The sequence below is a fragment of the Filicampus tigris genome, chromosome 16, assembly GCF_054856515.1.
Source record: "Filicampus tigris isolate MCC_2025a chromosome 16, RoL_Ftig_1.0, whole genome shotgun sequence".
NCBI lineage: Eukaryota > Metazoa > Chordata > Actinopteri > Syngnathiformes > Syngnathidae > Filicampus > Filicampus tigris.
Genome location: NC_141232.1, coordinates 8,990,268 through 9,013,499, shown reverse-complemented (window position 1 = coordinate 9,013,499; position 23,232 = coordinate 8,990,268). Strand labels below are relative to the sequence as shown.

Below are 23,232 nucleotides of genomic sequence, written 5' to 3'. Positions count from 1 at the left end.
GCAAACATTTGCCGTTTGTGATTGCACGTGTGTTTATTATCGTTTACACGGAATAATAGCACTTGAAATTGTCTTATTGAGAGACAATACACACACAATTCATTGACTGAATATTCATCACTTACATGTTTTTCCACTGACTGATAATTTATTCATGTCATCTGCCATGCCACATCCACACATCACAAATAAACAGACCTTAACAGTTGCAATGTTTATACCAAGTCAAATAAATTCACTGCTTTAAATGTTGTGATTAACATCTACTTCCCAATCTGGAGCATTTTATAACCGCTTATAAATGTAGATGACTTTGTGGCAGGATGGACAGTGATGCTCCACATCCTTGCAGGAGTCCACACAGAATGGTATACAACAGCAGAGAAAACACCTGATACAGGAAACAAAAAAAGTAGTGTTCCGTGTGGAAAGCATAACCTTATCAATATCTTACGGCATTGTGTGCGTTTTCTCTCGTTACCCAAAGATGGTGAGGCCTCCGCAGATGGCCCATGTCATCAGGCCTGCCGTGCGCTCTATCTGGGTGACCACTGTCTGATGACAGTGGGGGCATATGGCTTGTCCGGGGCTGTCTTGCAGGGAAGGTGTTACCACCACGTGAGTCACTGCAGGTGGAACAAATAAAACTCAATTAATTTACTTTTTTTCCCCCCCGCATGGGGGAGTGTACGTGGTTGAGTCATCCTTTACTGCAATGGCACAATTTGACCAGCAGAGGGTACCAAGTCACGTGATATCAGTCCACAAACCTGTTTAGTCACTTTCATTCATGTACAGTATTAGCATTCAGCATTCACATGCCGTGCAATTATATTATGGGCCATTTAGTCAATTTTGTGCATAATGTGGTCAGTTCACACATTACTGAAGGATACACATGGTGTACACAACAATATGCTGTGACAGGAATTTTAATTCCTCTGTGACTAAAAGCACATCCTAAAATGTGATTGTACGCCATGAGGACGACAAACAAAGGCTCGTTGTGAGGCACACGGTCTGTAAATGGTCTATTCTGCAAATCAGTTTGGAAGCGAGCTGACTTCCTGACTGATTGAATGACTGCAGTGCAGATGCGGTCATTCCAATTGCGCACACAGGTACAGTACTGACAAATTGTGAATGTAACAGATTTGTTTAAAGTGCACACTGCCTATGCTAGTTAAATATATGTACAGCTGTGAAATGGAGAAGACAAAACACATGTATGGACATTTACATGGACCTGTGCAGCTTTGGATTACATGTATTAGCTCACCTGTAGAAGATGTACCTGGGACCGCGGAGAGCAGCACATGGCGGATGAAAACAGTATAGCCATTAATTTGCAGTACATTACATAACGCAACTGCTCTTACATACAATGCATCATAGTAGTATTATGTAATCACAGGATTTCGTTATAATCCGCCGTAAGTCAGAAACACTGAATTACGTTCACAAACTAAATTCCCAAATTTTATAAATGTACCCTCAACATTGTATTATTGTAAATATAGATATTAAGAATGGGCATAGCAATCGATTCTTCTCAAAATTAATTGTAAATTAATCGAGGCTTGAAGGAATTAATACAAATTGGAGTACAATATTTTGCTACATGGTAAAGCCCAACATGACGTCAGTTAAAGGAAGTTAAGCTATCCTGATGATCTACGAAGCAGAATTCTGCTCAAAACAACAGGAAACAGGAGTTCAGAACCTTCAGATAGATTCTCCAATTCACTGTCTATTATGATAAACTGTAATTTTAGACAGACCTCCTTGGTATCCAACAGGTGGGGGTCCTGCATTAGGTGACGGGTACAACCCAGGTGGGGGCGCTGCGCCCCCATAGATCATGGGGGGGCCAGGGTAGGGTGGAGCTGATTCTGGTGCTGGGTATCCTTTTTCCATCTTGAGAAGTCTTTAATAGAAAGGAAATATCAATATTTTCTTAGCGAACTGCTGCGAAAACAATCTGATAAATGAAAGTGCACTTGGAACTGTCTTGGAAAAGTCACCTTTTCAGAATGAATGAATTATGTGTTTATCTTATAAGTGCTCAGGTTACCTCCCAGGGAACAAACGCATACATCTCATTGGAAACCTGAATGGTTGTTTGTCTCTCTGTATTAGACTTAGCGGGAGTGGTTTAGCTAATAAATGTTTAGTCAATATTTGGAGTTCTTTCCTGTAGGTGTTGCAAGAACAATTTCGAGAGAAATACACATTCAGGGACAATGCAATTATGGGGTCATTGTTAGTGAGATGGTTCACATAGCCCAGGGTTGCGCTAGCTGCCGTTATTTGACAATCCGTCTTGTACTTGAAATCGGCTGGGATGGCACAAACAGGAGAAGCAGTAAGGGAAATAAATGGCATTGCAGCTGCTGTATTCTTTGGCCTTTTCTCTTTTTATTGTTATTGTGTGTCCAAGGAGTGCGTACAGTACATCCAACCTGATAATGCTTCCAGGATATGATTCACAATATATTTCACAACACAGCCAAAACCCTTTTATCGCAAATGACACTTTAACCCTTAAGAGTCCCCTTTCAAAATCGACTGTTAACAACTCACATAGGTAGCCTGAGAACTTTACAAGCGTATAAACCTGTTGTCAAATGTGGATCTGGGATCTTCTGTGTACAAATTACAGGGAACTGGATTTGCATTTTTCAGTTCTACATTGTGCTTTACCCAGTAATGTATCCCAGTGACGCCTTTTGTTATTGTGTCAACATTTTATGTTTTATGGTGAGTTAGGAAGGGTATCACACGAGATGTCTTATTGTGACCTGATAAATGCAATGCTCTGAGTCCATGGTCCAGGAGTCACACAGCCAAAGCACTTTACTTCAACTTATCAATCATTTGATTAGAGGGAGAGCAGCATGGCTAAAAGATGCGATCATGTTTCCCGGCACGAGTGCAGATCCCATAGCGGTCGAAGCGTCGCTCACTGTGTATTCCCAGTCAGTCGCTGCCAGCCATACTTAGTCGTACCATAAATCCATACTAGATCATTAAGAGAAGCATAAGCCACTCAAGCACTCTTGTTCACCACAGACTTGCACGAGTGCCTCGCCCTGTTTTGTACAACACGGCATTGATGACTTCATATCTTTTCAACTGACCTTATACGGTACACAAATAAGGATGCCATTGAACAGCAAATACAAATAATAAAATATCACTCTGGTAGTTCTGATAAGGTGTGAGAAGCATTATTATTATTTATTTATTTATTTATTTTAAAATCAACATTGAAATTTCACACAAATACAACAGGGCTGCATCACATAACCGCAACAGATCTACATTTCATTGAATATGTGATTAAATATTATTTACCTACCCGTGGCTTGGCACCCCACCAGAGAGGGAGAACCTTTCTTGCTGTGTCTGCTTGACTCCGAGTGAGTGAGGAGCGAGCACAAAATCGAGAGTGCGCTATATATGCGCAAGGCGATTATAAAACCAGCACTTCACTATATAGACAAGACCAATAGAGGATGTATTATCTCATGTGTTTCAATTTTCCACTTCTCCCCACAACTTTGTCAGGTGCCCCTCCCATCATCTCCACCCAACCTCCCATGTGACTGCATACGTCAGAGAAAACACAATCAAATTATACTGTGAAAATGTGTGTGCGTGAATGCAGTTTCAATCAATTAGCCACTCAATGACTGGCAGTGAGACGGAGGTGTTTTCTGTGGAAGAACTCGACATTAGTTGAATGAACTCATTCTCAATTTTAGTCCAAAATCATCAACTGCCTAATGTTTACATTTATATATTTAAGTCAATCACAGTGCAGTATCTGTGATACTTCTCCTGACATTACTTCTGACACACGCATTTCACAACACGTGACGGAAGACCTCATGACAGTGAGTTTGGGACCAAGGAGAGGTCACAGGAGTGAATCCTGTGCGAACCATTCACCACTACAACTTTCTTCTGATTATTATCATACATTACAGACAAAAATCCCAAATTCAAATTTGCATAAATTGCTCCAACACGGTATGCGGGCAAGGAAACTTTATACACATATAAATAAAGTTGTGTTGTATTGTATCTACCTCACAGTTATGAGGTGGCAGATTCAAATCTTGTATCTGGCCATGCTGTGTGGAGTTTGCATATTCACAGCATGTTTTTTTTGTTTGTTTGTTTTTTTGAATCCTGGGAACTACATTTTAAATTGACGATTTGTCAGACATTAAATTTACATAAAATGACAATTTTGAGTTGAACTTCTAATTGTACCACTCTCGGGTTTAAACTGTACGGCCACTAGAGGTCAGTATAATATAAACAAAAAAATAGCTACATTTTGACTACAGTTTTTTGTTTACGTGCACAATTGATTGATATCCAATACAATAGCTGCAACTAAAATCCTACCATTGGGTCTATTGTTGACTGCCACTGCACAAAGGCTTTAATTTAACAGTTGTCTGTAATGTGATGTGGATGTGGTGTACAACTGCACTGCAGCTCATACTGAGAGCTGTTTCTATTTTAAAACACCAGTGATAATCATTATCATTTACTGCAGAAATATGCTTACTTTAAAGTTGTCCATCTACTTTCTGTAGCGCTTGTCCTAATTTGGGTTTTAGGTGAGTTGGAGCTTAACCCATCCGACTTGGGTCAGTGTTCAATCTGGAGTAGTCCCCAGCCAATCACAGGGCACAAATCCACAAACAACCATCCATGCCCACCTGTGAACATGTCATGTCATTTTCCAAACCGCTTATCCTATACAGGGTCGCGGGGAGTTGCTGGAGCCTATCCCAGCCGTCAACGGGCGAAGGCAGACTACACCCCGGACTGGTCGCCAGCCAGTCGCAGGACACACATAGACACTGTCACTGAGCGGGAATCGATCCCACGCTGCCCGCACACAACTCGGGCGTGTGTACCACTACACTATCAGCGGACCACCTGTGAACAACTTAGACTCAATTAACGAAACATGCAGACTATTATAATGCATATTCAAATCCAGACTGTGGGGCGGATGTACCAGGGGCGGAGCCATGACTAGGCCACAGACTGCCCACCCAGTGAGATTCATGAGAAAAAAAAAAATATTTTATTATTATCAAATTATTTTTTTAATTTCTGTTTTATTGTGTTTTTTGAATGGCAGAATTGTGGTTGTCTAAGGAAGATCTGAATTTCATTTTATTCAGTTTGTCATTTTATTTGAATATAAAAATTTATCGGGATAGGATGATTGTGCTCAGTGAGAGAAATATTCAGAAATAACCACCCATTAGCCAAGTTCTGGCTCGGCCCCTGAGATGTGCAAACCACTATTTCACTGTTTCATTTTTTGAGTAAATCACTCATTTCAGCCGCCGTAACGATTGTCACTCCAACACAGATTCAACACTCCACACACACAGAGTGAATCAAACGGGAAGAACACAAAAAGTCAACACAGGAAGGCCTCATCTGAGATTCAAGTAGACCACGAGACCAGTGATTCCCTACAAGTGCACCAGGTGCGCCACGGAAAATCGTCCCATTATTTTTTTTTTTCATGGCCAAAGCATCATTTATTTACAACCAATCAATAAATCACTAAAACTGAGCGTATCTGAGAAAATTTGGCCCAAAAATCTGTCAACAAAATCCCACTACCCAAAGAATTCAAGAACAGACGAGAGATTAAGTACTTGACATCAATCAGTCGGGAAAGGTTTAAAAAGCCGTTTCTAAAGCTTTATAATTGCAGCGAATCACAGTGAAAGACATTTTCCACAAATGGAAAAAAAAAAAACCAGCCAACCGAAAATACCCCAAGAGCACAGCGACAACTCATCCAGGAGGTCACAAAGGAGCCTTGGACAACATCTAAAAAACTGCAGGCCTCTCTCACTTCAGTTTCGGTCAGACTTCATGGCTCAACAAAAAGGAAGCGATTGGGCAAAAAATCCATCCGTGGCAGAGTTCCAAGACAAAAAACACTGTTGACTAAAAAGAACATAAAGACTTGTCTTACTTTTGCAAAACAAAACAAAAACTGAATGATTTTTGGGAGAATATTCTATGGACTGACTAGACAAACGTCAAACTTTTTAGTAAGGTGTGTCTCGTTATATCTTGCATAAATGTAACATAGCATTTCAGATTAAAAAAAAAACATCATACCAAAAGTTTAAAAAAAAATGGTAGTACGATGGTCTCGGGCTGCTTCGCAACTTCAGGACCTGGACGACTTGCTGTGATGAATGGAACTAAGAATTCAGTTATTGTTGTTTTTATCACAAAAAACCCTTGAAATGCCATGGCATGACTTTAAAAAGGCCGTTCAAGCTCCGAAGAGTGGTCTGAAATATCTCCGCAGTGATGTAAAAGACTCATTGCTAGTTTTCGAAAAAGCCTGATTTCAGTTGTTGCTGCTGAGGGTGGCCCATCCAGGTGTTCAGTTTAGGGGATCGTTTAGGCGATCACATACTCCAAAAATATGCGAAAAAATATATCAAAGGACTCAGCATAAATATTGTGAGCGCTTCTCCGCAGAGTAGAGAGCAGCAGCATTTGTCTCATTGCGCTCTTTTCAGTCCTGTTGACTTCCCTGGAGAGCACCGGGGAAACTGAAACCATCATGACCCTTATTAGATCAAAACATTACGCCCGCTGCATTATGGTATTATTGATCCAACTGTTGCCGCTGCGCCAGTAAGGCAGGGAGATTACAGTGCACAGTGGAAAGAAAGAGACAGAAGGACTTCCTCTCAAATGTCAGGTAGTGTTTGTGGTTTACTTTTTCTTTAAGTCGGTGTGCTTTTGTCTTTACATGCCATATATGGATGTTTATGCACGAGGTAGAAAGGAAGGATTGAATAGAGAAACAGTAGCGGAACTGCCACAAGAGGGAAACGGGGTGTGTGCCCTCATGCAAAAATGATTTAAGCAAATATATATATATATATATATATATATATATATATATATATATATATATATATATATATATATATATATATATATATATATATATATATATCAAGCTTATCTACATCTAATTGCAGAGGCTGTAGAGCATAGCAGCTACAAAAAGAATATAGCATCGGAAAAGAAAACGAATAAATCAGGTTCTTACAGGCCAGATCGAATATTGCACCGTATCTTTATACCGGGTGAGGGTCTGACTAAAATCAGTTAAATGAAGTTAAGATGACAATACAAAGTGCACGTGGAGCTTATCTACACATCCTCCTTTCTCTAATACGAACGTTCACGTTGGATTGCGTCGGCAAAACATTTGCATTAATGAGCTACTAATGTGCCAACACACCTTGAAATGTACAAAAAGACCTGGTGGGGAGAGAAGCCTGTGCGCTGTGTCATACTGGGTGGGAAACACTTTTTATTGGCGCAACCTCAAAACTGTGAAGATAAGCAAACAGAAGCAATCGCCTCCCATGCAAACATGACAGGAAACATGTCACACGCATGCGCGTTGGCGGCCATTAGAGGACGTAAAATGGGCGCAGGCAACGGAAAGGGAGTGGCGATTTCATATTCACGGGTCTCTGTGCAGCTGCAGATGTTGGGGCGGCAGTAGCAAGATGAGAGGTTGCCACTGAGGCCAGTCCAAGTGGCGGTGTTAGCGATCATCTAGTCAACCGGACAGAAGATAATCAAAGATCTATTGCGGAAAGCAGCCGAGTCGTCATGGTGACGCTTGACATCAGGGCGCTGACGGCGCCCGTGGGCATTGTGCGGATTCTGGAGGTGATCTTCACCTGCGTCTCCTTCAGCCTGGTGGCATCGGTCACCCGCTCAACAGACTCCTTCTGGACGTGGTGCATGTTCACCTGGTGCTTCTGCTTCGTGGTCACCATCCTCATACTCGTGCTGGAGTTCCTCAGTCTCGGCTCCAAGCTGCCTATTTCCTGGGATGACTTCACCACCGCCTTCGCCATGTTGGCCACGCTTATGGTGCGTTGTCCTTTTTTCATATGTTTTGGGCATATCTAGCTTTGTCATCACAGGCGACCGGTAAGTTCCAGGACAGACCTGGGCCAAGCACGGCTCGGGGGCCACAGTCGACCCACCCGTGTGGCCCCTTTAAAAAAATGAATTCTCTCTCTCACAAACTCTGTTCTAGAATGTGTTGTTTACCTCTTGAATGGTTAACACACCTTTAGTTGAGGGCAATGATTTCCAGATCGGGTGCCGGAGCACACAAGTGTGCTTGGAAGTGATCCGGTTTCATTTAATTTGCCCCAAAAATATTTATTATTTACAAACATATATTTCTATTTATTTCTATGCCGGTGACATATAGTAAAAGGCAGAACAAATATATGCTCCGCCATTCATCCAGATGGCCAAAGGAACAATAAATCTGCGTATCCACCTTTTGCTACGCAGAAAACAGAATAGCTCCCGGCTTCCTGCGAGTGTATTCATTTTGACTAAAGAGATTCATTTTGTGGGTAAATTCAGACAGTATCATGATTTCAGTATTCATACTTTTTGTGACATTTTTGTGTGGCGGTGTGCTGTCAGATTTTTCTAATGTAAATGGCTGCCTTGGCTCACTAACCATCGGTTCATGTCACCTAAAAACAACACTGGGCAACAGTTTTAATCAGAGATGGTTTTATGTGTCCCTTAACATATTTTTGACGCAGATTTACATTTTAGATAATTCAAATAATTTTTTTTTTATAGTAAAAAAATGTGTAGACCAAAATGTTAGAATTACCATTATGAGAGGGCGTGGGGCTTTATAGTCTTGTAAAAAAATAACTTCTAACCCTAATGTGACTTTTATTTTTTATGTTTTAAATCTTGATTTTATTTCTATTTTATCAGCGGTATGGCCTTCATACTGATTTGTAAATTATGACTTAATTCAGCTAAAACTACAGCGTTCTGCTCATAACATTACGGGATCTAAATTCGTGTTCAGCCCAAGTCTGGTGCATGGCGTGCGTTCAATCTGCGCATGAGCGGGCTAAAAAAGTTTTAGTATTTTTGCAGCTCGCAGCAGTTAGAAAAGGGCATTTTGGGCCATTGTGGGTGTGACCACAGCCGACTTGTTTCAATCCAAGCGCAGTCCTTGACGTGGTGGAAGTCGAAAATGATTTGCTAGAGTCCATGCAGGAGATTGAAGCGCACAAAGTATGTTTATAAGAAACTGCAAGTAGGCCTCCACGATCCGATCGCCACTGTGACGCGGGCACTTGGAGATTGCCGTTGTCTATGAATATAGAGCCCACTTAGTTTTTACTTCTCCGTAAGACATACAGTAGATATCCAGTCTTAAAACTACATTTGTTGATAATTGGACTAAGGTGACGATAGGTAACAGCTACTAAACAGTGCAAAAGAGGCCCTACCAATTCAAATACTTCGATGACCCAACTCCAAAGATGCAGTAGTAGACCCTCATTCTCGACCAGTGAATATTGAGCATCCAGTAAAGGCGTCTAGCAAATCAACGTAATAACATCATGAAAAAGTAATGGAAAATAATCAAATTGCTTTGACAGTAAAAAAAAAAGCACTAACACAACAAAAACGGTGTCCAGGCTGTTCTGCCGATATCACTACCATGCTGACTGCAAACCAATATGCCATCCAAATATTTTCAAGCTGTTATTTTAAGGTAAACTTACAACATGCAGTGTTGACTCATTTTCAAATGTTCTCCTTTTTCCAGGTGCTCAGCACATCCATCATCTTCGCCAACTTCTTCACTTGTTCTACATGCTCCGAACTGATTGCCGCTTGCGTTTTTTCCTTTCTGGCCTTCATCATGTACGCCACCGAGGTTGGCTTGACCCGGGCCAGACCTGGAGAGATCAGTGGTTTCCTTTCGACGGTCCCAGGTCTCCTGAAGGTGCTCGAGGCCTACGTGGCCTGCATTATCTTCGTGTGCTTGGGGTACATCCCGTACAAGCACTACCCAGGGCTCCAGTGGTGTGTGGCCGTCTACTCCATTTGCTTCATTTTTGCGCTCCTCGTCATCATCTTTACCATATGCCGACTTCTTTCCCTCTTCCCGGCACCGTTTGATAAAGTTCTTATTGTGTGCAATGTGTTGGCCGTTTTGATGTACATCACCGCTGTGGTCATCTGGCCCTATTACAGCTTAAAGGATAACCCCAGACCGACCATCTGCGATCTGTTCCCACATTCATGTGCGTGGAATTTGTTGGTGGTGATCACCTTTATGACCTGCGTCAACCTTATTGCTTACATCGTTGATACATTTTATTCCTTCCGGCTGGTGTTCTTCATGAGTAGAACCTAAAATGAACATGTAATATATAGCTTAACGTGTACCACATGCGAAACAATTCCGTGGAATTCAGAGTGGATTACATGAAGTCCAACGCTGTTTAATTGTGAGTGACGTTCGCATATCTTGACATATTTTGACGCAATGTTGTTACTTGTCGGCGCTTTCACTCTTTCTCCTCAAACTCCTCCATTGATGTGCTATGAATTGTTAGCATGTGACATACAGGATGCATCAAATGAATAAAATGGAAGGTTTTTGTGCCAGTGTCAAATGAGTTGACTGTTAAAAACTGTCAGTGACTAATGATGGCCATGACATAGTTATTTATTAAATGGTTAAACACACAATGTGACGCGCCCTTCACCTTTCAAGGTCTGCTCGTATGGGTGTGTTGGAGAGAGCATACCAAGAAGCACACATGGCGGCCATACTTTAAGTTTCACCACACAGTCTCAAAGAGGCAGAGATAAGAATAAAATTTTTGTTGAGTTTCATAATTCACAATGAATTACAACACTTCACAACAAATATGATTTTTTTTTTAGGCTCACGCCGAATCCAAAATTTGGCAGGGGAAAATTCTGATAACTGAGTAATTGGCCGATTAATAGTAAATAAAAAAAAAAAGCATCAATAAAATAACGTCTTTTTTGGTCCCTTAACGATTACAACAATAAAGATATGTAGCCTGCACATTTGACTGGTTTACAATCGAGCCAAGTTAGTCAACCACCGCTATTCGCAGTGGATAAGGGAAGATATTTGCTGAAGATAACAGTGAAACCAGCAAGACCCAGCAAACTGCAGTGAAGGCCTGGGTAAACATCTCAGTTGAGAAAACTCTGGTGATGTCCATGAGCTCCAGATTTCAGCAACATTGACTGCAAGGATTTTTCATGCAGTTATTTAAAAAAATGTGCTCAAAAATTCTTGAATTTATTTATTCTTTACTTTGCTTAACCAGGAAAGGCAATTGAGAACTCATTTACAATGCCGACCTGAAGGCAATTTAGGGTTGAGTATCTTGCCCAAGCAAACTTCAACAGCAGACAGATGGAGCCGGGATTCGAACTACCGAATCTTCAGGTAATGGACGACCTGTTCTACCAACTGAGACATAGCCGGACAAAATTTTTGTCACTGAATATGATTCAAATGTAAATGCAATTTTTTAAATCAAAATCAGAGAGCCTGGAATACACACCATGACAGCTTTATTTCAATTCCATTGCCGTGGTCTAAAAAGCCAAATTATCAAATGTATCACTGCCCAAATACTTCCTTGAACTTAACCGTAAGGAACCATTGGCCGGGCTGGGATTCCCAAATTGAAAAGTATTACGCTGATTAATATATCAAAACATTTTACAGCAATCCCAAGACACCATAGAAATATAACCTATTGGAGTAACCTATTTAATTTATTAAATGTGAATCAAATCTTCCAGCTATGACATGACATCATTTCTACATCCTTACTTTTCTTGGCCCTTATCTCACCTTAAAAAAAACAACTGTTGGAGCATATCGAATTTGGGTTTGTGCACTTTTTTTTTCTTTAAATGAGTGTCAATTGACAAATCAATTACACTCTGTTATCCGTGTCCATTTAGGCGTTGTGATACTACATCAATACCTCCCGATTAATAATTCATATATGATCCTTTTGTATAATTAATTAGGATCTACATTTATAAAGAATATTAAAAGACAGACAGAAGCTGTAAATATTGCATATTTATCTACACTGATTCACCTTAGCACCAGGGTTATAATAGTTTAGATTTTTCATAATAGTTTGTTTATATTTCACTTTAACTTTTTTTTTTTTTACTTCAGTTAAATTGAATCTTTTTTTTGGAGGGTTTTTTTTTTCAAAAAAATGTTTTAATGTACTTTAGGTTTCATTAGTTTTAGCATTAGCTTTAGATTTTTTTAATATATGGAGTATTTGTTGAGTGCTGTTGTATCGTATTACCAAAATTAAATAAATTTAAAACAAATGCCGGAAGCTCATTTATGAAATTAATTGACGTGGATTAAAATGAATTAACAATTAATTAATAACATGTTGCCATTACTATAGTTCGTTTGAATTCGTTTGATGAGCACAAAATGTCACTTGATTCTCTTTTTTTTCTAAAACTCTCTGGTTTTTGTTTCGTTCATGAAGTTGCATTGTCACGACCCGGCTCGAGGAAGGAGCCATTTTCCATTTTTCACGTTCTCCAGCCCACAGGCCAACTCCGTTGTAGATAAGCCTCTGAATGAGGCTACGAGAGCAAAGTCCAGCAGGCCCGTGTCTTGATGCGGTCTTGATAACAACCAGCGCAGGTCCAATCAGCAATGACAGCCATAGGCCATAAAGTGCACAATTAAACCAAGGATGCTCTGTTTGCCTACACGCCCGGCCCGCTGAGTTTCGGTTTTAACCAGCACGCATCATGTGTTTCTCGCCTACACGGATTTCTTCAACGGGATCTGCTTCGCAAACTGGTTTGCTGGGCGTTGCAGTGCAAAGAAGTGGAATGAGTAGAGAAGTCTTGTGAGAGGATCATTTTTCAGGTCAAAGCTATTTTCCGGACTAGCCATGATCCGGGTGGACGTTCACTCTCTGACCCAGCCGGTGGGCATCCTGCGGTTGATGGCCGCCATCCTCACGTGTATGTCTTTTAGCCTGGTGGCCTCGGTGGGGTACGTCCCCTCTCCTTACTGGGCCTGGTGCATGTTCACCTGGTGCTTCTGCTTCTTCTTCACTCTCCTCATCGTCATCCTGGAGTTGACCACCTTCAACACCAAGTTGCCTTTTGCCTGGGACGACTTCACCACCGCCTTCGCCATGCTGGCGAGCCTCATGTGCTTGGCTGCCTCCGTCATCTACCCAACCTTTTTCACCTGCAACGTCTGCCACCGACAGATCGGCGCTTCCGTGGTGTCCTGGGTGTGTTGCGGCGTCTACGTTGGCGAGGTGACTCTAAATCGCCTCCGGCCCAGCGGGCAGATCCGAGGCTTCCTCTCCACATTGCCCGGGATAATGAAGATGCTGGAAACGTTCCTGGCTTGTCTCATTTTCACATCTCTTGAGAGAAGTCAGTACGGCAACAGTGGTGAACTGCAGTGGTGCGTGGCTGTGTACTCTTTGTGCTTCGTCCTAGCCATGCTCATCATCCTGCTCACTGTTGGACAGCTGACTTCACGGCTCCCATTCTTTGACAAGATAGTGATCGTCTATGACATTTTAGCAGCGGCGATGTACATGACGGCCATGGTGATCTGGCCTTTTTTTAGTTTCCGAAACAATCCGAGACCAGCGAACTGTGGCTACCTGTGTTCATGGGATAAGCTGGTGATGGTCACCGTTATGACCATTCTCAATTTCTGTGTTTACATCCTGGACTCTGTCTACTCCATACGCCTCGTGTTGTGTGTCAGCGCGGAGTGAAGCTGTTGTTAAAACTGGAAAGAAAAAAAAAGAAAAGTGCCCTGCGCTTGAATCATTTTGTGCGTACAACTTTTAGCTACCTTTTTATACAACAGAATGTCCGTTATCTTTTTTTCATTCTCTATTAAACAACTTGAGTTCATGTCAGTGAATACTTTCAATGTATGTTAAACCTACTGGACTGGAGTATAGTTAATGATTAAAACTGTATCACTGCCATAAAGAGAGAAATAAATAGCCTGTACGACTGTGGATCCTGATAAAATGAAAATGATCAAACAATACAGGTAATGATCCCGCGGTCTTCACATCAATTTATTACCATCATAAACCATGACATTACTACGATTATGGGTGTGACGTTATGTCACAAATGAATCTTCTTACATGAATTAGCAACTCATATGACGGGGTTTTCATTTTCTAGTTTCAAGAAAGAGCACAGCACCTTGACACAATTGTTAAACCCTCGAGTTTAAAGTCAGAATGAATATTTTATACGGCACTCTTTTACTAGATTTGTTCATACAATTTTCCGAACAAATTATTTTGATGCTGCAATGTTGGAAAAAAATCAGTAAACATAAAGTCTAGCAGGCACACTTTTAGATGATGAAGTTTTCTTATTCAAAAGAATTCAACAATTAGTCTTACTTTTCAAAGAGAGTATAATAAATTTATATCGTGCTGTATGACTGTTAAATAGCCACCACAGTTAAATAAGGTTAAACATTAAATACAATCATCGACACGCAAAAAAAAACGAAGCTGGAACAGTCCGGCGGTGATGAAATACTCTTATCAGCATCTCGCTGTTCACACCTAAAGGTTAATATCCTCAATAAAACTAATGTGTAGGAGGCAGAGGATGTCGTTTGTTCTCCTTCTCCAGTTGTTCTACTTCTCTCTATTTTCATCAGCTCCAATAGTCAAGAAACGTTTTACAATTGCCAATCTAAATTTACTTCATACAAGGAAAGCCGGAAAGTCTGACGCCATCAATCTTCTCCTTTGAAGCACGTCGTCAGACTAATCCTCCAGCTTTTGCACAGCAATCTCCGGAGTAGCATTTGAGTGAACCTGAGTCAAATGAAACAACTGAAGCGAGGATTGTTTTCTTTTTTCTTTTTTGCTTTCACTGCTTGTAGTCTATCAATGAAGCATGTTAAAGTCAATAATCTTTCTAGGGCAGCGAAATCCACTGCGATTTGGGTTGCACAAGGGACACTCAAATGTCACTCAAGATCCAACACAGAACTCCACTATTGCAGAAAGAAACTAAATGTCAATGAAATCTAATGACATTCTTCTCATGCGGTTTCATCTGAAGGTTCAGGTGACAAGGATGGGCCAGGCTTGCTGAAAATATTCACAATAATCATGTGTTTTGCTCATGGGCGGAGCTATGGGTGGGCCTGGGTGGGCACAGGCCCACCCAGATTGACAGACTGCCCACCCATTGAGATTCATAGAAAAAAAAAAAAAAATTGTAATTTGCACTTTGTTGTGTTTTTATTTGATTGACTATTTGGAATGGCATAATTGGGGTTGTCTAAGGAAGATCTGAACTTCATATTATTCGGTTTGTCATTTTATTTGAATATACGATGTGTCGGGACAGGAGGATTGTGCTCAGAGAGAGAAATATTCGGGCCCACCCTGATTTTTCCAGGCCCACCGATTAGCCAAGTTCTGGCTCCGCCCCTGGTTTTGCTTGTTAGACATTTCGATGAAAGTGACTAGTAGACTTTGGGCAAGAGGGAGTTTACACCCTGGACTGGTTGCCAGTCAATCACAATCACAGGGCATGTACCATGCTCATACTCGCTATGGAGAATTAAAAAAAAATATTTGTTTAACCTAACATGAACGTTTTGGGAATGTGGCAGGAAGTAGAGTAGGCAGAGAAAACCCACGAACGCACAGGGAGATCACTGTAAGGCAGACGCGTTAAACACTTGTGCACTATGCTAGCACCACAGGCAACAGGCAAATAACTGCAAGCTGAGCTAAATTGTATCTTTATGTAACTACAGACTTAAGCGACTGTATAAAGAATGTTTTGTGCCAAGTCATATCAGTTCTGCTTACCATCAAAACTTGGCTTATGTGTTGTGGTATCTATGCTCTTATGAAATCATAACAATGACCTTTACTTATAGCACATCACCAGGCCAATCAGCACACATTTTCCACACCAGAGCAACCTGCCAAGATGCAAATCCTAACACATTTTGGTGCACTTCCTGGCATGCAATAATGGAAAGAGTCACGGGCCGTCACCTTATTCAGCAGGGAAAGCGGCACCCCTCCAGCAATTAGTCCCAACCACCATATTTTGGCATTTGGGTCACAGTGGGTCTCCAACCTGTCTTTTTTCTCAACTTCACAAAAGAATTGTAGCAAACACATGACCTCACTCTCACTTTTTCAGTGATCACTGTTCTGTTGTCCTCTTTTGATGCTTGCGATTCAACTGAGTTTCAACCCCCTCTGGAGCCTTGGGAGGATGTTGTGAAAGTGCAAGAGGAGGAGGGGTGGGTGGTGGGGGGGTTGAGGGGAATCAATAAAAGCTTACAAGTGGCATTGTGGTTTTCATTTGTTTTGAGTGCCCGCATGCAAAACAAATCAATCTGATTTGATGAGGCACTCACTGGATTCTTGTAAAATTTATGGATAAATTATTTGTTTTTTACTTTGTGTGTATATTTTTTTTGTCACTAATTATGGCCCTCACATTTGACTTTTGTTGAGAGGTTAAGTGCGCCCTGGACTAATCCCCAATGAATCACAGGGTTAACAACAAAAACAACAACAAAAATCGTTCTGTATTATAATATGTATCTAATCTTCATGCCAAAACTCTGCAGGCAGCACGGTTAAATGCACACTGGCACCATGACGTCTACCAAGCTAAATGTTATTTAAATGCGTTTTAAGAGACTATGAAAAATAAACAATAATAGTGTCAAACTGGGTTACTCGGCACCAAATTAACTCGTCGGATGCGTCATTCAGGGTAGAAGGGGGTTTTATTAGAATTGTGAGTCTCTTACTAAGCAAACACGTGTTAACCATTAGTTTTAGTGTATTCTTTTGTAGCCAAAATGACACAACACACCTTATAAATAATTGTCAACACTGGAATAATAATAATGGGAGGATATCCAACTTTTTACTTCTATCTGCTCCTTTTCAAATGCTGATACATGTGTCCTTTCGCTCTTGATTATCTAATTAAAAAAATGTTTGGAAATGAACTGAATCATTCATCATTTATTCATTCAATTCTTGGCTTTAACTTGCAATGCTAAGATCTTTATGTGCTGAGCGATATGTGTCTTTGAGGAACCTGTCGGCGGCGCCCATTAGCCGAGATATAATCTAAATGAGCCATATCATCACCCACTATGTGCTGTTTGGCTAAGCACATCCCTGCGGGGCAAGTTTCTATACACAGCTGTGTGTTTACTTACAACCTGGTCCGAGTTGGGACCAGCTAAACAGGTCCTTTCGAACGACGTCAGCAACTGACCATTGTGAACAAAACACGATGCATACGTGGAAAATACCGAAACAGTGGCCTAATTGCACACAAATCTCACTCAAAAGTCTCAGTGTTACTCTCCATCACAACACACACACACCCCCCCCACACACACACACTCACAGTTCATAGTGTGTTTGTTTCTAGAGCTCATTGTATGAGCTACTAATGGTTACCCTAAAAACTGACAGAAATTGGGATAAAATGTATGCTTTTACGCTGTTGAGCTGGAATTGTAGATACACCCACCCATGGGTGGGACTTTGGCATCAGAAGGAGGGGTGACATTTTCCTCACATAAATACTCACTGAGCATCCATCCTTGACGGGTTTCCAACACGGTGTCGTCCCTGGAGTGACGCTTCCAACCCAACCTGCAGAGTAAAAAGTTCATCATCATATTTAGGTCTTTGACGATGGCAGAAGCAGCGTGCTGACGTCCACAATCATGACTCTTCAAAGTGACGAGGAGACCAGAGCTGGAAAGTTCTTTTCTCTGACCTTCCGAAATCCGAGAGCGCTTTGATTCTGAGAGAGCACAGCATCACTCCAAGATGACGGTGGCGCAGAGCACATGAGCCGCACGGCGACAGGTAGGATACGTCCCATCCTCACCACTTACTATAGAACATAAAGATAAACAAGGCTGCGGTGAGAGTCAAGTTCTACAAACTAAAGACAGATGTGTGAGGGAAATTGTGGAATTAAAACACTTATGCAGGGATTCACAAACTACAGTGCTCCTATAAGATAAACAGTGTAATTGAGATGTGGCATAATAGTTACACAAACCAAAAAATTAAATATGGAGAAAATGATTTTTTTTTAAAACAGAGGGGCTATGTTATGGCTTTCTAGAGTGTGCTCAAGATTTAATGGGCTTTTGAAACTTAAAAAAGAGAAAAAAGTTTCACTAAGGCTTGATTAATGCATCCCGCTAATCTACATATTGTGTAGCTGTTTTTCATAGCCAAGCTGAAAACGTTTTGTGTCAAATGTATACAAGCAATAGATTTACAATGTACTAAATGTATGAAGTTTTTGTGTTTACTACATTTAATTAGAATTTGTCAGGACAAAAATTGGCCTCAGGCCAAATAAAGATGCAGTCATATGGACAATAATGCTCTAAAAATGACTAATAGGTGGCCCAAGATGTCAAACGACACGTTGCCTGAAGCAAACATGGTGTTTGTGTTCTCAACAAAGCACTGCGGGCTGCACGTCACTCCTGTTTTTGGAGCGCGGTTCACTGAATCTTTACATCAAACCAGTGACTGTATTTGTGCAACACGTTTCTACAGCCCCAGGTTAAAAAGACTGACAGCTAGCATTTATCAAATTGGTGTAGGTGAGTACATATCAATGCAATTTGCAGCCCGGTACCGGTCAACAGGCTATTTGGTACCAGGACACACAGACTTTTTTTTGTTTTTTTTGTTGGAGCTTATACAGTACGTCACGATCAAGAATATACGTCAGCACACCTGTCCCCCGCATTTTGCCTCCCCTGCCACGCTCCACACTCATCAACAAATGTTTTGTCTGTGAAAAATTGGAACTACCGTGAGCCTGTTCCAGGCAGAAAAAAAAATTGGGGGGTACTACTGCCTTAAAGATAACGGCAATAAAATAACAATTGTTTCAAATTCACAGGGATACAGCAAAAATAATGAAACTATTACAACTTATACATCAACATTACAGTAATTAATTCAACTAAAACAGAGTGTATGGTTTTAAGGTGGGGGGGAAATGGGCTAAATAGTGTTTTGTCAAAATCTGAAGACATGTTCATCCAAATGTTATCACATATTTGCAATACCAATGGATATCTTGAAAGTCATTGCCAAAACACTCTCTTTTTTGTTCATTTAAGCGGTTATCCGGCACAATTGTGAGTTAGTTACAATTACTTGGCCAATTTCTAACACTCCAGTATGTAGTTAGCTAGCTAGCATCTGCCTACGCCACTTTCATTTATGTCACTATGTCATGACAGTTTGCACATATTGCACATAATGATTTCAACTTTCTTTTTTTTCCCTATGAGCTGTCACCAACTATAATCCATTTGGATAAACCTGTCTAAAGATGGCCGAATACAATATCACATCAGTGTCTGAGGAAGTGGACTTGTCTTTCCCTCAGCCCGACATGACGGCACACAATGTCAGCATGTCCAATGTGACAGAGCCGCTGCCCTTCCGTGTGGTCATGGGCATCGTCTACAGCGTCGTCTTCATTGTGGGTCTCCTTGGTAACTCGCTGGCCATCTTCGTGGTGATCCGCTACACCAAGATGAAAACAGTGACCAACATGTACATCCTCAATTTAGCCGTGGCGGATGAACTCTACATCTTAGGAATCCCCTTCTTGGCTACCAACAGCGTGCTTTACTACTGGCCCTATGGGGATTTTTTCTGCAAGGTGTGCATGACTGCTGACGCAATGAGCCAGTTCATGTCAACCTTTTGCCTGACGGTGATGAGCATCGATCGATACCTGGCGGTGGTTCACCCCATCCGCAGCGCCACGTGGAGGAGGCCGCAGGTGGCCAAGATTTTCAGCGGCATGCTGTGGGTTGTGTCTTTTTTGGTCGTGCTGCCGGTCACCATCTACTCGCATGTACAGGAGGGCTTCAACACCTGCAACATCACGTGGCCCGAGATGCAGAACTGGTGGTCTGTTGTCTTTATCCTCTACACATCCATCCTAGGCTTCTTTGGACCGCTCTTCGTCATTAGCATCTGCTACTTGCTCATTGTCATCAAGGTACACGTCTCACTGACTTTTGCCAGCGGAAGTCAACCAAAACATTTTTTTTTTAAAGAATATGTTCTATGCGGGCCCACTAGTTGAAACACAGCATTCTGATTAATATTGTATTTGAGGAATATGAGTTAAGCAACAAAATGCACCCGTTTTTAGCCATCTCAGGGGGCGGCCATTTTGTCACTTCTGTCGACTGAAAATGACATCAGACACAATCAGGGCTCAGATAACGACCAATCATAGCTCAGCTTCAGAAAACAGGTGAGCTGTGATTGGTCGTGACCTGAGCAACTGTGATGTCATTTTCAGTCGACAGAAGTGACAAAATGGCCGCCCCATGAGATGGCTAAAAATGGGTGCATTTTGCTGCTTAACTCATATTTCATATGAATCATATAGCCTTGTTTCAACTAGTGGACCTGCATAGACATATTCTTGAAAAAAATGTTTGGAAAGATTTCCTCCTTAAGGTTTTAGTGAAATAATCATCTTCATCTCTCTCCAGGTGAGGTCAGCAGGCGTGCGTGCAGGTGTGACCAAGCGGCGTAAGTCGGAACGTAAGGTGACCCGCATGGTGGTGATCATTGTCCTGGTCTTTGTACTTTGCTGGATGCCCTTCTTCACTACCAACATCGTCAACCTGGTACACATCATCCCTGAGAACAATGCCACGGCAGCGGTCTACTTCTTCTTAGTCATCCTCACCTATGTAAACTCCTGCGCCAATCCAATCCTATACGGCTTCCTCTCAGACAAATTCAGACAGAGCTTTCAAAAGGTGCTCTGTTTCCACAAACCCAAAGGGGTTGCATCTGTAAATCAGAGGGAAGCCCAACAGGCTGCACTCAAGGACACGCCGCCGGACAACCACCATCCTCTTTTGCCAGCCAGGAATCCCAACCACAATGGAAATATACAGAACAGCCAAGTAGGATGTAATTGACAAGCCCTGACCTAACTAGCCCATTAAAGAAGCATTTTCATAACTTTTACATATTGGTCACTTTTGTGAATCTTGGCCCTGGGCTTCTTGTGTGGAGTTCATCTGCTTTGATGTGACGTGCAAAGGGATATTAATGGTCACTTCACATAAAGACTAGATGGATACCTTTTGTCTTTTATCATAATTCTAATTTTAATAACTAAGCAGCAAATGTGTGCACCACTCAACAATAAGTTCAGTTTTCGATTAGAGGTTCATTATCACAGTTTTCCTTTTAGGTATCTCCGGTCCCTTTCTGTGGTGGCATTAAAAAACACATACAATATAGATTCTGATGATAATCCTTATTATAATGAAAATGTAAAGTCATTGAATAGTGTATAAAAAAAAAGAAAAAGTCAACATGTTCTCCAACAACTTTCAAAGTACGTAACAAACAAAAGGGGAGCGCGTGAACTACGCCTTTGCCCCGATGTTGACGTGACTAAATGTCATGAAGCTAAATAATTCATGTGTCAGTGACAATTATTATAACAAAGGCATTGTTTGGCCTGAAACCATGGCACATGACACTTCATTTTTTTCTACACATTAGTTCGCTCATAAAATAGATTTGCTCAAGGCAAAGCAACAGCTATAGCATCTGCTTTTTGGTGATAATTGTACTTGTTGCTGGAGAAAAAAAAAAGTAAATGCACTTTACTCATAGCATGATGGCGTGCGTTTATGTTTACTGTATTATGAAAACAACCAAAACACGATCTACAGTATAACCTTTAGTTTTTGCTTCCCTCTTGTGGTCACTGTGAAAAAAAACGATCGCGACTGTCCCCACAAAACCAAGCGATTTCGACCTGAGTATGACAAGTGGATTATGGATGCACTTTTTAATCTTTTGTGATGGAAGAATGTCAGAGATTTTTATTGAGACACCTGGGAACTGATTTAACATTGCAAAATTACAAATAGCACATTGTAATGTCCTGCTTTCATGTGTATGTGTTCACCTTCACTGGAGGCAGCTGTTGAAATATTGTATTTAAATGAAAACTGTGGCATTGAAACAAAAAGATGATGAAAGTTAGTTTAGCTTCGCATCTTTGTTTATGTTTTAATACCTAAGTCCCTTTCCTCTGTTCATGTTTGTTTTCTATTAATCTGTCTGCCACCTTGTCTTTGCTTTCAATATACAGTACTTGTTGCTCATGTAGTATCTGTGTTGAATGGTTCTGTGCTATAATGTATTTGGTGGTCCAATCTACGCTATGATGTACTTTCTGTTGATCATTCTGGTCTCCCTGTGGTCACATGTAAGGTTTGATGATATTGTCTACTGCAGAGAATCCCAATATTAGTGTGTCGTGAGAATGATCTAATTTCACTTAACTGGTCTGAAAATGATTTAGTTACTACATATTTTTGTTCATTTGATGGATAATGAGAGGCAGAATATCTAAATGCTCTTTCAGTAGATGGCAGATGCTACAATTAGCCTGTGAATCCATTCATACAACAGAATGACATCTTCATGTTCAACTAAACATTACCAGACTTCACATTAAGTACATTTGTGAGTACATTGAGACCAAGTCATCATTCATTCAGTAATCATAGTGTTTGTGAAAATATGGGCCTTGGTTCAATTAAAGGTTATAAAACAGTAGTCTATTGTATGTGCATTTTTTTAGTCTCCTGGTTTGCTTGTGTGTGGGGGGGGGGTGCGTGTGTGTGCTGTTGGCTGTATTTTGGTCTGTTGTGAGGAGATAATACATCTCAAGTGGTTTATGCAAGAGAGCTCTTTGCACTGACAAAAAAATTGCAGTATCTGGTTATTTTGTTTTTGCGTCTTTGTTGTTGGGTTAGGGTAGTGAATCTTTTATACCTGAATTGAAATATGTACTATTAGAAATGAAATATATTAAGAGCACGTATTTTGCACGTATGTTGTCCATATTTAAGGTGGATAGGAAGTTTGTGGTTGTATCTGACGCCAAACTAGCCTAACCCCCCACCCCCCCACCCAGGACTGATGAAAAATGGGGCCACCTCCAGTATTTAAGTTGCCTGTCCCTGCTCTAGTGAAAGAAATCTGTTTGGTTTTAACATTTTATTAAGGTACTTTTTGTAACCCAACTTTGTTGTGCAATACATTTGAACCAAATCATTATTTATAAATGCAGTGCTATCTTCAAACTGTGCATAATGTTACAGTGGTTTAAAATAATATCAAAAGT

At 40.9% G+C, this 23,232-nt stretch overlaps 4 protein-coding genes across 11 annotated transcripts in view; 3 read left to right on the top strand and 1 right to left on the bottom strand.

Moving 5' to 3' along the window:
* Positions 1–126: 126 nt before the first annotated feature.
* The window catches only part of LOC147134561 (LITAF domain-containing protein-like), a 65,049-nt gene continuing 41,943 nt past the window's right edge, over positions 127–23,232 (bottom strand). For 3 of the 6 annotated variants that reach the window (XM_086054805.1, XM_086054807.1, XM_086054806.1), the window contains exons 3-8: positions 17,782–17,901; positions 17,590–17,654; positions 1,782–1,927; positions 1,280–1,294; positions 482–626; positions 127–391 (exon numbers count right to left, since the gene is read on the bottom strand). In XM_086054805.1, the coding sequence (XP_085910931.1) occupies positions 286–391; positions 482–626; positions 1,280–1,294; positions 1,782–1,927; positions 17,590–17,654; positions 17,782–17,889 (585 nt within the window). In that variant the 5' untranslated portion in view covers positions 17,890–17,901 and the 3' untranslated portion in view covers positions 127–285. Of the gene's footprint in view, positions 392–481; positions 627–1,279; positions 1,295–1,781; positions 1,928–3,357; positions 3,560–4,585; positions 4,737–17,589; positions 17,655–17,781; positions 17,902–23,232 lie in introns of those variants that run through there. The other 3 variants (XM_086054810.1, XM_086054809.1, XM_086054808.1) reach the window with 3 other exon arrangements.
* Positions 6,735–10,562, top strand: LOC147134565 (myeloid-associated differentiation marker-like). 2 transcript variants are annotated; one of them, XM_086056074.1, is made up of 3 exons: positions 6,735–6,775; positions 7,574–7,974; positions 9,707–10,562. In XM_086056074.1, exons 2-3 carry the CDS (start codon positions 7,708–7,710, stop codon positions 10,298–10,300), a joined length of 861 nt encoding a protein of 286 aa, XP_085912200.1. In that variant the 5' UTR covers positions 6,735–6,775; positions 7,574–7,707; the 3' UTR covers positions 10,301–10,562. The 2 variants fall into 2 exon arrangements, with proteins under 2 accessions (XP_085912200.1, XP_085912199.1); XM_086056073.1 differs by lacking the exon at positions 6,735–6,775 and having other exon boundaries at positions 7,565–7,974.
* Positions 12,882–13,733, top strand: LOC147134564 (myeloid-associated differentiation marker-like). The gene has a single exon (XM_086054804.1). It carries the CDS (start codon positions 12,882–12,884, stop codon positions 13,731–13,733), a length of 852 nt encoding a protein of 283 aa, XP_085910930.1.
* LOC147134563 (somatostatin receptor type 5-like) lies at positions 17,443–22,661 on the top strand. 2 transcript variants are annotated; one of them, XM_086054799.1, is made up of 3 exons: positions 17,443–17,873; positions 19,334–20,055; positions 20,561–22,661. In XM_086054799.1, the coding sequence occupies exons 2-3, from the start codon at positions 19,375–19,377 to the stop codon at positions 20,996–20,998; spliced, it is 1,119 nt and encodes a 372-aa protein (XP_085910925.1). In that variant the 5' UTR covers positions 17,443–17,873; positions 19,334–19,374; the 3' UTR covers positions 20,999–22,661. The 2 variants fall into 2 exon arrangements, with proteins under 2 accessions (XP_085910925.1, XP_085910926.1); XM_086054800.1 differs by lacking the exon at positions 17,443–17,873 and having other exon boundaries at positions 18,515–20,055.

Bases quoted from the DNA above. Each gene is read 5' to 3' on its own strand.
- LOC147134565 (XM_086056074.1), top strand. From the start codon at position 7,708: ATGGTGACGCTTGACATCAGGGCGCTGACGGCGCCCGTGGGCATTGTG. The intron at 7,975-9,706 runs GTGCGTTGTCCT...TCCTTTTTCCAG, and splicing joins CCATGTTGGCCACGCTTATG to GTGCTCAGCACATCCATCAT.
- LOC147134564 (XM_086054804.1), top strand. From the start codon at position 12,882: ATGATCCGGGTGGACGTTCACTCTCTGACCCAGCCGGTGGGCATCCTG.
- LOC147134563 (XM_086054799.1), top strand. From the start codon at position 19,375: ATGGCCGAATACAATATCACATCAGTGTCTGAGGAAGTGGACTTGTCT. The intron at 20,056-20,560 runs GTACACGTCTCA...ATCTCTCTCCAG, and splicing joins ACTTGCTCATTGTCATCAAG to GTGAGGTCAGCAGGCGTGCG.